This window comes from Neovison vison, chromosome 8, assembly GCF_020171115.1.
Source record: "Neovison vison isolate M4711 chromosome 8, ASM_NN_V1, whole genome shotgun sequence".
Classification (NCBI taxonomy): Eukaryota; Metazoa; Chordata; class Mammalia; order Carnivora; family Mustelidae; genus Neogale; species Neogale vison.
The window spans coordinates 84,463,714-84,477,924 of record NC_058098.1 but is presented as its reverse complement, the minus strand read 5'-3'; the positions used below and the strand labels follow the sequence as shown (position 1 = coordinate 84,477,924).

General features: G+C 37.2%; 1 protein-coding gene across 3 annotated transcripts; it reads left to right on the top strand.

Moving 5' to 3' along the window:
• The first annotated feature begins 393 nt into the window (after window positions 1-393).
• On the top strand, window positions 394-12,567 carry TMEM17 (transmembrane protein 17). 3 transcript variants are annotated; one of them, XM_044264060.1, is made up of 4 exons: window positions 394-607; window positions 3,802-3,905; window positions 4,078-4,191; window positions 12,065-12,567. In XM_044264060.1, the coding sequence occupies exons 1-4, from the start codon at window positions 481-483 to the stop codon at window positions 12,287-12,289; spliced, it is 570 nt and encodes a 189-aa protein (XP_044119995.1). In that variant the 5' UTR covers window positions 394-480; the 3' UTR covers window positions 12,290-12,567. The 3 variants fall into 3 exon arrangements, with proteins under 3 accessions (XP_044119995.1, XP_044119994.1, XP_044119993.1); XM_044264059.1 differs by lacking the exon at window positions 12,065-12,567 and adding an exon at window positions 5,114-6,029 and having other exon boundaries at window positions 407-580; XM_044264058.1 differs by lacking the exon at window positions 12,065-12,567 and adding an exon at window positions 5,114-6,029 and having other exon boundaries at window positions 407-607.
• The last annotated feature ends 1,644 nt before the right edge of the window (window positions 12,568-14,211 follow it).

The window sequence follows — 14,211 nt, the reverse complement described above, 5'->3', positions numbered from 1 at the left end:
TATATATTATATATTACTAAAAATATCTTATTTACATACCTACACAGTATATGTTAATAATAATAAAAATTTAACAATATATATTCCTAGGAAAGGAACCACCAGGTCGTGAACATTCTTTAAGCTCTACATTCGTTCTGTATTTCCTTCCAGAAAGCCTGTATCCCACCGGCAAGGTGTATCACACTTGTATCACACTCCAACCTCAGGTCATTCATTATTATTTCTATTTGTTTTAAAGATGGTGGGGCTCACTGCAGGACTATGGAATCTGCCGTTCCGCACCCGGCTGAAGCGCTAGGCAGGACGCGACTCTCACCCCACCTCTCCTTTCCTGGCGCTCGCGCCCCCCGCCTCTGTCCCGCAGTGCGGCCGCGCGTGCGCCTGGGCCCCAGCATCTCGCACCGCCCGGTTGCTGTGGAAACCGCAGAAGGAGGCTGCGTCCGCAGACCTAGCTGTAAGCTGTACCGAGGCCCGGGCATGGAGCTGCCAGATCCGGTCCGCCAGCGGCTGGGAAACTTCAGCCGGACCGTGTTCAGTGACTCCAACCGGACCGGGCCAGAGTACAGCGAGGGTCCGGGTGAGTGGACGAGGCCCAGCGCAACGGGTATGGCCTGCGGAGGTCTTGGCGCCGGTTTTGCAGTGGCCAGATTTTGCCCGGCCCTAAAATGGCGGTCTCGCCTTCAGCTGGTTCTCCGCAGTGCGGGAAGCGCCCTGGAGGAGAGGCCGAGCCTTGGGCTGGGGCGGGTGCTGGGACTGGATAACTCCAGGCCTGTATCCCCAACAGGTCCTGAGCTGACGGTGCTGCGGCCTGTCGGGCGAACTGTAAGCCGAGCAGCTGAGGTGGCGCCAGCCTTCTTCAAAAACTAAAAATACAAAATCCGCCTTCGCAGCACATGTCCGGTTTCGCATCCTCTGCGAAGGCCGATGGTTTTTTCCTCTGCGACTTCCGCCCTGGCTTTTCGGGCCGGGATGGAGTGAAAACAGCCTGGGCTGTCTCCCCTTCCCACTCCCCACCCCAGTTAAAATATCTTCTCCCTTTTTCTTTTATTAGCAAAACAAGTACATTCCACCGCAAGTCCGTTTTCTGATGGAAGAGATGGAAAGACTGCTTTTTTAAATGAGTCCGTTTAAAACCGCTCTCCACTTGGGCAAGGCAGCTGCCACACTAGCATTGATTTCAACAATCTCGCCCCTTCCCTGCAGTCTCCAACCTCCAACCCCCATTTCCCCATGTATAACTCTTACCCTAAATCTGGTAACAAAATACCACGATGCTGCATTCAACTGGACGGCAAGGGATCACTCAGTTTCCTCCAAAACCATTTTTCCTTTCTTAAATCATCATGATAGCATACTGTCAACCAGACCCATGTGGTTTTTATCACTGAACTCTGCTAGGGAATAGAAATTTTTCAGTCTTGCTTAGTGTTTAGGATTTTTAAAAGAGAGCAGAGGAAAGTAAAGTCCCATAATTGCATTGTTTTCACCCCAGTTTAGGCCTCTTCAAGTTTTAGGATATACAAAGAAAAACATAATGTGAAAAATGAGGTTAAGTTTCTAATTCTAGAGCTAAGGCTTAACAGGCACTAACATTTGATGATGCACGGTATCAGGGGTCAACAAACATCTTCTGTAAAGGGCCAGATAGCAAGTATTTTAAACTTTGCAGACCTTAGATCTCTGTAGCATCCATAGATAATGGTAAATGCATAGATGTGGCAGTGTTCCAATAAAACTTTATTTATGGACACTAAAATTTGAATTTCATATGATTTTCAGTGTCACCAAATACTATTCTTTGATTTTTTTCTCCCAACCATTTAAAAATGTGAAAAACCATTTTTAGCTCACTTGCTATACAAATACAGGCAGCTGGCTGGTAGTTTGCCTACCCCTGATTTATATAATGTTTTAATTTAAATTCCGTTTACAGAACTCAGCTTGTACTTTTGCAAAATTTAGTAAATTCATGTCTTGTGCTATCAAGGTTCATTTACATATTAACTTGATTTTCAATTGCATGATTATAAGTTTGAAATGCTGAAATATAGATATAGCATAACTCTTAAGATGCTCATGTACACAATTTCTAACGAAAACTTCTTTGCAAAATTTGACTAGTTTCTGCTCCAAACATATTAAAAATTTCAGCTTAATTAATTTATCATTTTCCCCCACATTTTCTTTCTTGTGAATCAGAAGTAGGTTTGATTATTTGCACTGTATTTACAAATGTACATCATTACAGTATCCACTGACCAAGAGTTTTACTGTTGTTATGAAAAAAAAAAAATCCTAGGTTAGTGAGTTGCCTTCAAGTTCAACAAATTTTAAGAATTCATTCTTTTATCAGTGATAATCTAAAAAACAAGGATAAGCAAAGTAAAAAATAAGTATTATCAAAAGTATATCATAATAACAGAAATAAGCTAAAGGAAACCTTGCTGTGAGAAACAATTATTTCTTATATTTTAAAATTATTAAATGACAGATATACCAGCTGTGGAGGAAAAAAATCTGTTTTTAAGAAATTTTAGAGCCTTTATAAATTCTTAACATTTAGGCCAATTGATTTCAAAGTACATATCTGTTTTTAAATTGTTAAATTTTAGTCAGATTTAGGATGTATTTGTAGGGCTTGATTTAAAAAATCAAATTTTTAATTTGGGACACTTCTCCCTTACGTAGAAGCATAAGGTATTTTGCAATCAGCCTTAGATAAATGAAGCTCATATATCACAAATGGCTACATTGGTGTCTTTATGACAGTATGTTTCCATTAATTCACCTGTTCTGCTTGTTATGTACCCGGTATAAAGATTTTAGGTTCTGTGAGGGTCTCAAATTTGGGTAGAATGTAGTCTGTGCATACAGTGAGGCTGTGTATTAAGTAAAAAAGAAGGAAAGGGGACTAATGTTATCGAGTGCCTGCTAAGTACCAGGTATGGTGGTACGGTGAAATATTTGACACTGTCACTAATCCGCAACCTGTGAGGTACTTTCATGTTACCATTTTACAGATGAAGAAATTGAGACAGTTTCTGATTGAGGAATTAATTAAAAAGGTTCAATAACTTACCCCAAGTCCGGCATCCAGGGTTACAGGGGTATTTGAGGAGTCAGGAGTTTACTTGGACTCCAAACCTCAATATCTCTTCAGCACACCAAACTGTGTCTAGAGTGAGGGCATGTGGTTCTTCGCTAACACTTTGTTATACACAGGTTAGAGATAAGTACCTAGAGGGGAAGAAATTTCTGTGGGGATGGGACAATAGGATCAAGAAAGGATTTGTGGGAAAAGTGGCATTAAATTGGGTATTAATGAATGGGTGGGATTAGGGTATGCTGAAGAGGGGTGTGTCTATAATTTAGGGGGATTAATTTTTGTATAAGATTAGTTTATATGTGAGAGATTAGTTTTTATGTATTTTATGTGTTCATTTTATAAGGCTCTTTACATAGAACTCCACAAAAGAGGTAATGATCATTATTATCTGTTCAAAAGGATTCAAATGGATATTCCACATTTAATCTGTATCAGTGGTAGTACAAAAAAGTCGACAGGCTATAATGGCAAAAATGATAAAGTAATTGAAAAATATGAAACATATCCCCAGGAACCCAGTATATGAATTAAATAATATTATGATGAATATTTCCTTTCACTGTCAGTGATTATTAATAGGCTTAAAATTTGGAGTTTTGTTAAAACAATACTATAGTTATTAAGAAACTAAGGGACTTACAGGGAAGTGACCAGGATGAAGAGTTTGGTCTTTTTCTTTGTTTCTTTTGTAGATAATGAAATGGTGTCCAGTTTGGGATTGCAAATGTCACTTTATTTTAACACTTACTTTTTCCCACTTTGGTGGATAAGCAGCATTATGATGCTTCAGATGAAGGTAAGTCTATGCTTTAATACTTCCACTGAGATCTCTTCTGCCCACCCCTGGCATTGTGACATTGTCAATAAAGTTAAAGTTCTTAATATTTGTTTTCTATTTCAGGTCAGTTTTACTGTATGTGAAATTTTACAAACATGTTTATTTTTGTGCGCTTTTGTTTTTGTTTTAGTATTCAATCTTGCCTGATTACTACAAATTCATCGTGGTCACTGTTATCATCCTAATAACCTTAATTGAAGCTATCAGGTTATATCTGGGCTACATGGGGAACCTACAGGAAAAGGTAGGCTCTTCTTCCCTTTGTCTCCTGGCTACATGTTAAGGCAATATAGTTTTCATACTGAGGAAAAGGCAGACAGACGTGGTAGAATGAGCAAAGGCCTGCCTCCAACTTTACTATTTTTGTCACCGTAGTCTGTTTGCTGAACCTCTTGAGCCTTGGTTTCTTTGTATATAAAATGGGAAAATATTTATTCCAAGGTTTATTGGGATTAAATGAAATAATTTATGCAAAGTACCTGAACATAGTAAGCTCTTAAGAATTGACAGTTTTCCCTCTTCTCACCAGTCTTGAAAATACTTGGTCAACTGAACATGTTTAGATACTGATTATGGAAATGGAAGAAAATTATAAATTCAGGGATCCTGTGCCAGGCACATGTTTTCTGAATCATCATGCTGCCTAAGCATTTATAGTTACCAGAGCTTAGGGATAATGCCTAAAGATTTCTCTGGTTTTCTAGGCCTTTCATAATTAGGTCCCACCCATGGGCCTCACTGTATTTCTTGCTATTTCCTAACCCATTCCTGGCTGACATGTTGATTCCTAGTCATGCTTATTCCACATTTTTGCTAACTTACTTTCTTGCTTCTTCCTCCTTCTACCCAACCTTAAAAGCCTACATCCTTGGATTCTTTATTTTACCTACTCTAATCACTCTCTTGTCTTATTTCTTGTAGTATTTAATTCATACCTCTAAGTGGTGCATTTAATAATTCACTAAGGCATATCATTCTAGCATCGCTGCATTAGCTGCATCAGTTCGTTTTCACTTTTAATCTAGTCGGTAAATTCTTTGAGGACAAGGACCATGTTATACGCTCTTTGAATTACAGAGCTCATAAAGTAGGTTCATAGTGCTGATCTGTGTAAACAGAAGACTGTCCTTTACTGATCTGATTACTCTTACTGCGTGTCATTGCAGGTTCCTGAGTTGGCTGGCTTTTGGCTTTTGAGCCTTTTATTGCAGCTGCCTTTAATTCTCTTCTTGCTCTTTAACGAGGGCCTAACAAATCTGCCCTTGGAAAAAGCGATACACATCATCTTCACTTTGTTCCTTACTTTCCAAGTTGTTTCAGCCTTTCTTACCCTGAGGAAAATGGTAAATCAGTTGGCAACTCGTTTCCACCTCCAAGACTTTGACCGGCTCTCTGCATATAGAGGGGGCATGAGAAGAATGAGATCCTGTATAGAAGAGATTTGACCCAATGCTGTTGAGTGAAAAACTGCAAGATTAGCTCTTCTACCAGACTGTAAGAGGAAAACCTTAGAGTTCTAGCATGAGAAGGAAGACAAAGCAAATGTTTTGAACTGTATATTCTCTAGATCTGAAATTCCAAAGTTGGGGGCAATGTTGAGACTCTATATGAAAGTAGTAAGTCAACCCTAAATACCTAAAGCCTAGATATTGTCCACATGGTGCCAATTATCTTAATATTTTTGTCGTTGACTTTTCAGGTGTGTAGAAACCAGTGCTGGTAGTCACAGGTTACCAGCTTTACAGGAATATTTCTTGTTAGCACCTAAAACTACAAATGTGTATATTTGTTTTAAACTTGCTGGCTGTTCATGTCTTGGCAGTACATCTGAAGCACAAGGCCATTCTTGTCAATATTCTGGTGTATTAAACTCTATTTGTAAATCAAGGCACCAAATTTTCATGTCTGCTAGGATTAAATTCTAACGCTCCTCTTAGCTTTTATGTTAAAGTTTAAAAACAGGTGGATTATCATGGTATTTTGAAAATCATAAAATTGTAATTTTCATAAAATGATGTTCAGTATTTATAGTGGTGGTATGCAAGATATCTTTATAATAAATTATGAAATATTGATGTTAAAGTATTTGCAACAAATCATTCCTGTCTTGTATAATTCTGTTGGGCTGTGGGTTTATTATTTTTATTACAGAGTTGTTAGGGAAGAAAAGAGAAAAATATATCCATTAGAGAGCCTTTCATGTAGTGAGCACTGCACTAGGCACGTTAACCCTTGTGATCTCTTCTACTAAATCATTGTTCACTGAAGAACTCATAGCCAGTAAATACACATGAAGCTTGTTCTGAAAAGCAGGGTTCCTCTTAATACACAATGAGAGCTGAGATGAATAAGGGGACTATACTCATGACCTTAAATCAGGATGTCCCCTTGCTAATGGGAGAAATCTATTTAAGGAAGTTCTGTTGAGAATAAAGCTGCATGGGTGTATTTGAACATTATTTTCAGTGATTATTAGATTGTCTTCAGGATATAATATTTTCTTCTTTCCTACAGAGAAATGTGCCTTTATAAGTAATGTATTTTACTGAGAGACAGTTGGGGCTACAATAAAAAGTATTCCTTTCAATTTTCCTTTCCTATAATTCAGGCTTGTCCTAGTTAGTATCTCCCTGTTTTGCCTTATTCATTCTCTTATTATTTACTTTTTGAAAAATTTTTTGAAAAATTCGAAAATGTTTTCGCTTCACTATTAGTTACACCTGACTAAACTAATTATGCTAATTTTATTATTTCTGCTTCCTATTATTATATATGAAGTTCAGTCAAAGACTTCTCCCTGGATGCACTGGCCATTTAACTTCTCCCTTCTACTAGAGTTGTTACTAGGTATACTCCAATAATTTGCAATTCAAAATACAATAATGTTTGGATATTTCTTTAAAACTTACATTTATTTGCATTTGTTTTCAGTTGGGAATAGATAGGTGATTCTATAAGAAAATATAAAATAAGAACATTAAGTCTATCTAGCAGATAAATCATGGGATAATCAAGAAAGACTCTTCTCTTTAACATTTTTTTTTAACTACGACTTTTTTTTTTTTAAGATTTTATTTATTTGACAGATGGAGATCACAAGTAGGCAGAGAAGCAGGCAGAGAGAGGCGGGAAGCAGGCTCCCTGCTGAGCCAAAGCCCTGATGCAGAGCTTGATCCCAGGACTCTGGGATCATGACCTGAGCCAAAGGCAGAGGCTTTAACCCACTGAGCCACCCAGGCACCCCTCTTTAACATTTCTTTACAGAGTTTTATCTTAAATATCAGAGCCTCTGATACATTTAAACTTTAATTTAGTTTTAAAAGATTAATAGCTAAAATATAATATCATAATCAAAAAATTTTAAAGGCTATAAAGATTTTGGTTAAAATGAATTTGATTTATTAAAATTGTCTACAAATTTTTGTTTTTGCTGTAGCAAATATATTGCTTAAAATTCAAATATAATAAGGATGGGGAAAAGAAAGTAAGAAAATCAATTGAGAACATGACCAAGTCTTTTGTTCTTTCCCTCTAAACTATGAAACCGTGATTTTACAGCAGGCTGACAAGTATTTCCCGTTGGAATATACCTGGTTCCCTATGGAAGCATATGAAAATTGAGGGAGAGAAGATATTTACATGTCAGCACTTTGGGAGTTCATACAGTCCTTGTTTTTATTTTATTTGAATAAGTTCGTCTCTTCTTAATTCCTACTACATCTTTCTCTCGAGGGCTCCATAACACTCTTCTGAAAATTTCTAGTTAGGATGTTGACCTTCAATATTTTGTCTTTCACATATTTTTTTTATTCCAGAGGCTTTTTCTCATCACAGACAAGGTGGATGCAAATTTCTGTAGATCAGAATGATTTTTAAAAACTGGATTTTCGTCGTCGTATGTTTGAAGTTCTAGTATGTGAAAGGGCATCGTGGAGGGTCCACAAACAACTAAGACCGCTCCTGGTCCTCAGGTGTGTGATGTAGGAGGTACAATATTTGCAAGACACCATTAAGTTGGCCCTTCGTCAACATTACTTAGCAGATGCCATTCCTCGGTGGTCAGAGCACAGGAAAAGAACGTGGTGAGGGCTGCTGGGGGTGTAGTTAGACACATACATGTTTGTGCTTGTCTGTGAACAAGAACAAATGTACTGTCTGATAGGAGAGGCAAATGAGCAAATGAGTGATTGCACAATATAATGGGCACTGTGGGATTATAGAGAAGGGACATAAAGAAGATGGAGAATCTGGGAACCCTTCCCAAAGGAACACTCGAGATTTGAAGAATGTGTGGGTAATAACTGTTCATTTCAATATGAAGAGATAGAGATAATAGTGATTTGGAGTACAGTTTCAGGTATTCCATGGAATTTGCTGAAGCTGGGAGAGAGGGTACATGAGAAGAAAGGACACAGAATAAGGTAGAGAAGCTGGGGAGCCCCTCATAAACTAAAGATTTTAATACTCTGAATTCCTGAGTGTTTTAAACAGTGGAGTATCACAAACAGATTGAGGTTCCAGAAAGATCTCTCTGAAGACTGTGGAAGTGGTTTGAAAGGTGGGACCAGATGTTGATTTGATGACGTAACTTTGGACAGAACAAAGTTTTTTAAAAAATCATTTTGTATTTTAAAATAGGTATTGAAAACTTTTTCCTAACGCAATTTTTTTGTGGATTACACACGATACTAACCACAAGGACACCCTCATTGTGTTATTGCCCCTCTACCTGTTGTTAGTTTATCACTGGACTTAAATAGACCTCTATCTGAAAATAGCCTTATGCATCTTGTTTGACATAACCTAAACAGGTTCTTAATTTGCATCAGTTAAAATTATGCCTTATCAGGGCGCCTGGGTGGCTCAGTCATTAGGCGTCAGCCTCCGACTCAGGTCATGATCCCAAGGTCCTGGGATCAAGCCCCATGAGCAGGGAGCCTGCTTCTTCCTTTCCCACTCCCCGTTTATATTCCTTCTTTTACTATGTCTCTCTGGGTCAAATAAATAGACTCTTATATAAATAAATAAATAGTTAAATATCATAGCTTTTCAAAACTCAACTTTTAAAAGAAATTTAATGAAGATTTTGAGAGTGAAGAGAAATCATCTCTAATTCCACCACCCTAAAATAAGAACTTCAGCAAAAGTCAGGCTTCCTTGCTGTTTTCCCTTTGTACATTTTAAAAACATACTCGTGATCACTGGCACTTGCAATTTTGCACTCTTGCTTTTCTGAAAACGTAAATATTTACCCATCTTTCTACCTGGTCACTTAGTCCTCACCTTAACTGATTGCACAATATTCCATCAAAGAGATAGATGCTAATTTTTAAACTTCTATTATATATTTGCATTGTTTTCTTCTTTTGCTTTAATACATAACATTGTAATGAACATCTCATGTATGTTGCTTTTTCCACATCTTACATGATTCTTTAATAAGCTAGATTCTCAGGAGTGAAATTGCTGGATCACAGGGTATCAATATTTTTAAGGACTCTTGGTGCATGATGCCAAATTATAATATCCACTTTCTGCCATTTACCTCTCACAGTTCTAAAGATAGCACAGCGAAAATTTGATAAAGACAGACTTTCGGACCTTCGTTACCCATTCATCTTTGTATTTCTAAGTAGCTACCACAGGTACACTGAATCTCCTAAGGAGGGAAAAAAAACAAAAAACAAAAAACTGAAAGCTGTGAAAGAAGAAGTGCAAAGAATTAAAAAAAAAAAGATTTTTGAATTAAGGGAAAACTGATAAGGGACAGGAAAAGGATTAGGCAAGCTGGTTGCAGTCAGCAACAGACAGTGAGATGTGACACAATAAAAACTGGGTCATTGAGTTGGGACAGCCCTAGGACATAAAAAGACTGAAATGAAGTAAAGCTCTGGATTACTTTGTTCTTGAATATTGAATTTTTTCAGAAGCATGGAGCATGAAATATTATAGTGATAAGCCAAGATTGGAAACATAGCCAAGAAAAAGAGGTCTTTAAGGGATTGTTTAAAATGTGCTGAAGGAATAATTTGGTTTAGTCTTAAATGGTTCAAAAAGTAAATTGACATAAAGCTTTTGCATAGCAAAATAGGCATGGAGGCAGAAAACAAGGAGGCAAGGGGAACAGTGTACCCTATTTGTAAATTTGTTACAATGTAAAATATTAGATTTTGGTCCTAGAAAATGCTCCTCAGAAAACTTCAATGCTGCATTTTAAAAGTGCAACCAACACTAATTTATTATGGATATACATCTTTATTCCAATTTTAAAAGATTGTTAGTTTGGTGGCTTTAACTCAATTAAAAAAATAGTTAATTGTAAGAATCATTCTAAATATATTTTCTCCCCAGTGTTGAAGCATTTAAAAACACTAAAGCCCTGGAAAGATGTGCTTAGATACAATATTTTGTATTTAACACAATGTTTAAATTTGTCCTGGTATTGTCATAGATATACATCTTTCTAAAAATGAGACCAGTCAAAAGAGTATAGAATCTCAAAAACAGGATAAAAACCTGAGGATAGACAGAACATATATTCTATGAAAAAACAAAGACACTCGGAAATTGATCTTATCAACATGCTCAATCTAAGTAAGAGGCTAGAAGCAGCTTTTTAAACCTCGTGAGGTATATGAAATCACAGTACATGTATCACGGCTATTGGTCCTTCCCTGCTCTGCAGACCCAAGTGTTTAGCACTAGGTTACATTAAAAATGCAGATTTTTAAAAACACCAAGAATGTTCTCTTTATTTTTCAGAACTGTAATAGCACTGTATTCGTCTAATAGGGAAGTGGTATCATTGATTAATTTTTAAAGGTTTCTAGTTCCTGACCCTGAGTTATTCTATTCTAATTGAAATCATGTTGGAGATACTGCTCAATATTATAGCTTAAAAGAGAAAAAATGTTTGATAGTCAAAATCAAAATCGAAATTCAAACTCCAAAAAAATGTTTGATATGTACATTTACTAATTGTTTTTATAAACGCTTGATTCACTAGTGCCTAGAAGGACTAAAATGATCACTAGAGAGGGTGGAAGTTTAGGACTTGGCTTCAAAAAAAAAAAAAAGAAGAGCTGGTAAGAGTCAATTTTTTTGCTGTTCTAAAACTAGAGCTCCCTATGGTCAATAAACCCTTGCTAAGGAAGGCAGCCGACCAGTTCACTGTGGACTGTTCAGGAATTTACAAAGCAGGGCAACAAAGGATGTTCATGCTTTTTATTTTTAGTATGCTATGATTTCATTCTGCAAAGTAAATATAATTTAGTTAGCTCCAACAATATACCATCTACTATGTTTGATATTTCAGGACAAAAAGAGAAATAGGAGTGAGTCCTACCCTTCTAACCAAGGCCCACAGGAGACAAATTGAAGGTGATCATACTGGCTTAGGATAATATTGCATTAGAGCAATATAAAATATGAATATAAGTGAGGAATCCTGTCTAGGAGGCAGGATGGTCTTTAAGATAGATGGAACAGCATGGGCAAAGGTACAGACATTTGAAAATCTAAGGCCTGAACAGAACCAAAAATACTTTGGTGTGAATAAAACATAAGGTGTGCAGCAAAGGTCTTGAGATGAGCTGGAAATACTGGCATCAAGAGGTTATCAGTCTTTTATATATTATAATAGTTTGAACTTTATACTATGGACAGTGAATAGTGAATCTATATTAAAACAGAATTAGAAGGCATTGTTGCTGTATTTGAAAATGATCAAAAATTGAAAGGGAGAGCTAATTTGATAGGTGATACAGTATCATTTCAAAAGAACCTAATGGTTCTTTTGAAATGTTAAGCACGAGTACATTTTATGCACACACACATACACACACACCCTCCAATATACCCTTCTCAAAAGATCAGTCCAGTGGTACATAATTAAGGAATTTGTTGTGTGCTCTTTTTCAAGGGAAGACATCCTGATGGTCTAAGGAGAGCACAAGCATGTACTGTCTTAACAGAAATGAAATGACCAGATCACACAGAGTAGAAATCTCACAGTAGTCTTCCATGTTGCAGTAGTAAATGTCTCCACTTCGTAGTACCTCCAGTTGTGCTTATTGAGAAACCTAAAATCAATCTAATCATGTTGCTACTCTCCTCAGAATTCCAGAAGACTCTCCATTTCCTGCCACATAACACCCAAACTCCTTAGTGTGGCACAAGGGGCCTCTTCCCAACTGTCCGACCTCCTCTTGCCACGCCTCCAATTCAACATCTGCAGTCCCTCCAGTGCACCACTCTGGATTTCGCCTAAGACCCCTGTCCCTGCACTCGCAATCTTTGCTGGAAGTAATCTTACCCACATGGTGAAAGTCTATACCTTTTAATGGCCTGGCTCCACTGTCATATCCTCTTTGGAAATTTTGCACTGTCCCCTACCTACTTCTAGGTAACACTTGTACGCTTTTTTTTTTTTTAATCTCTGTTGCTCATATTTTATGACTGCATCTAAAATAATTTATTATGTGTATTTTTATATCATACTCCTGCTACTTAATTGTAAGGTCCTCATGGCAAATGTTTTTATTCATCCTTGTGTTTTTAATGTTCAACCCAGTATAAGTGTCCAATATATATTTGGTGAATAAGTGAATAAATGGACTTAGTTGATGGAGTCAGTGTTGCACAATGGTTAAAAGGTGGCTTAGGGGGCGTCTGGGTGGCTCAGTGGGTTAAAGCCTCTGCCTTCGGCTCAGGTCATGATCCCAGGGTCCTTGGATCGAGCCCCACATCGGGCTCTCTGCTCAGCAGGGAGCCTGCTTCCTCCTCTCTCTCTGCCTGCCTCTCTGCCTACTTGTGATCTGTCTATCAAATAAATAAATAAAATCTTCAAAAAAAAAAAAAAAAGGATGATTTGAAAGGTTAAAAGTGGCTTCCATGGCAGAAAGATCTATGCTCAAATGTTTTTCCATTTATCAGCTCGGTCAGGTTAGTTAACGGATCTTTAATTTATTCATCTTTAAAATAGGTGCTCAAAGGGCTTTTGTAAGAATTACATGAGATAAACATCATGATAAGCATTCATAAATGGTATATATTCTTATTACAATTTAATATTCTAAATTTCCTGAGCAAATGAACTTCTGCTAATTCTTTCAACTCACTTTGTTGCTTTATAGGACCATAAGCTTTACCCTCAGCCTTCATTAGGCTTTGATTACCTTCCTGTAAACTGATAAAAGACTTGGTGATATTGTATAATAGGAGCTATAACAGGTTTGAGTACCCTAAACACTGGGCACAGGCATAAAGCTTGCCTTTCCTATGGGGGGCCAGGTTCGTTTAGGAGATCAAGTTATAGTTGCAGAGGTTGCTTGGAAAGCCTCAAAAGAAAGGAAATTAGATATTGTTACGAGGATGTAACAAAAAAAAACATTTTTTATTTAAAAAAAATGTTTATTTAAAACATTTTTTATTTTTATTTAGAACACATACAACAAGGCAACAAGGATGTTTTAAACAAGCAAATATATATCTATTAGGAACATTCCACTAGAATAGGTCACATTCCAGCTTTTGGTTGTTGTTTTTCTTTCCCTTTCTCATGAGGCAGTGATGATCTCAAAATTGTAAAAGTCTTTAGGAGTCATTGTTGATGTAGGGAGGGGAGATTAAATCCATTGTCTCAGGAGGACAGCTAATTTCTTTGGTGTTCTCAGTGTGGGCTTAGCAGTTGTATTCTGGGCTTTTCTGTCCAGAAATTCAATTTTAACTAAGAGACTCAGAAGGAGTGACCACACAACTAAACTTATAGAAGACTGATGTATAAACCAGGGTCTATCACTTTATAAGGCAAACTACCACTGCCAGTATATTTCCTTCCTGTAAGAAATCTATTTAAAAAGCCAAATTATAATCAAAGTTGCTTATTAATCACAAAATGGAAGAAATGGATGTTCATATCATCTAACTATGCTAATTTGAGGTACTCACCTCTACTCTAGAGATGTGTCTGCCTAGAAACTAGCTGCTTGAATACATGCTGATCAGGGCTGCACCCCTCCCCTTCCATAGGACTGAGTGTTGGCATAAGCAAAGATATCATGGTGTGTGTAGAGAATTACAAGCAGTGTGTGTAATGCTCAATGTATGGGGAGAGAAGAGAGATACAGATGAGGCTGAAGAGGTAAACAAGACCAGATCATGGGATGTAAAGACTAGTAACAAGGAGTGGCCAGGACCACAAGGATTTAATAAGTGGCTCTGAGAGCTGGGCTGGGCTATGTGCAGCAATTCCAACCTATGTAAC

Bases quoted from the DNA above. Each gene is read 5' to 3' on its own strand.
- TMEM17 (XM_044264058.1), top strand. From the start codon at position 481: ATGGAGCTGCCAGATCCGGTCCGCCAGCGGCTGGGAAACTTCAGCCGG. The intron at 608-3,801 runs GTATGGCCTGCG...TTTCTTTTGTAG, and splicing joins GACGAGGCCCAGCGCAACGG to ATAATGAAATGGTGTCCAGT. The intron at 3,906-4,077 runs GTAAGTCTATGC...TTTTTGTTTTAG, and splicing joins TTATGATGCTTCAGATGAAG to TATTCAATCTTGCCTGATTA.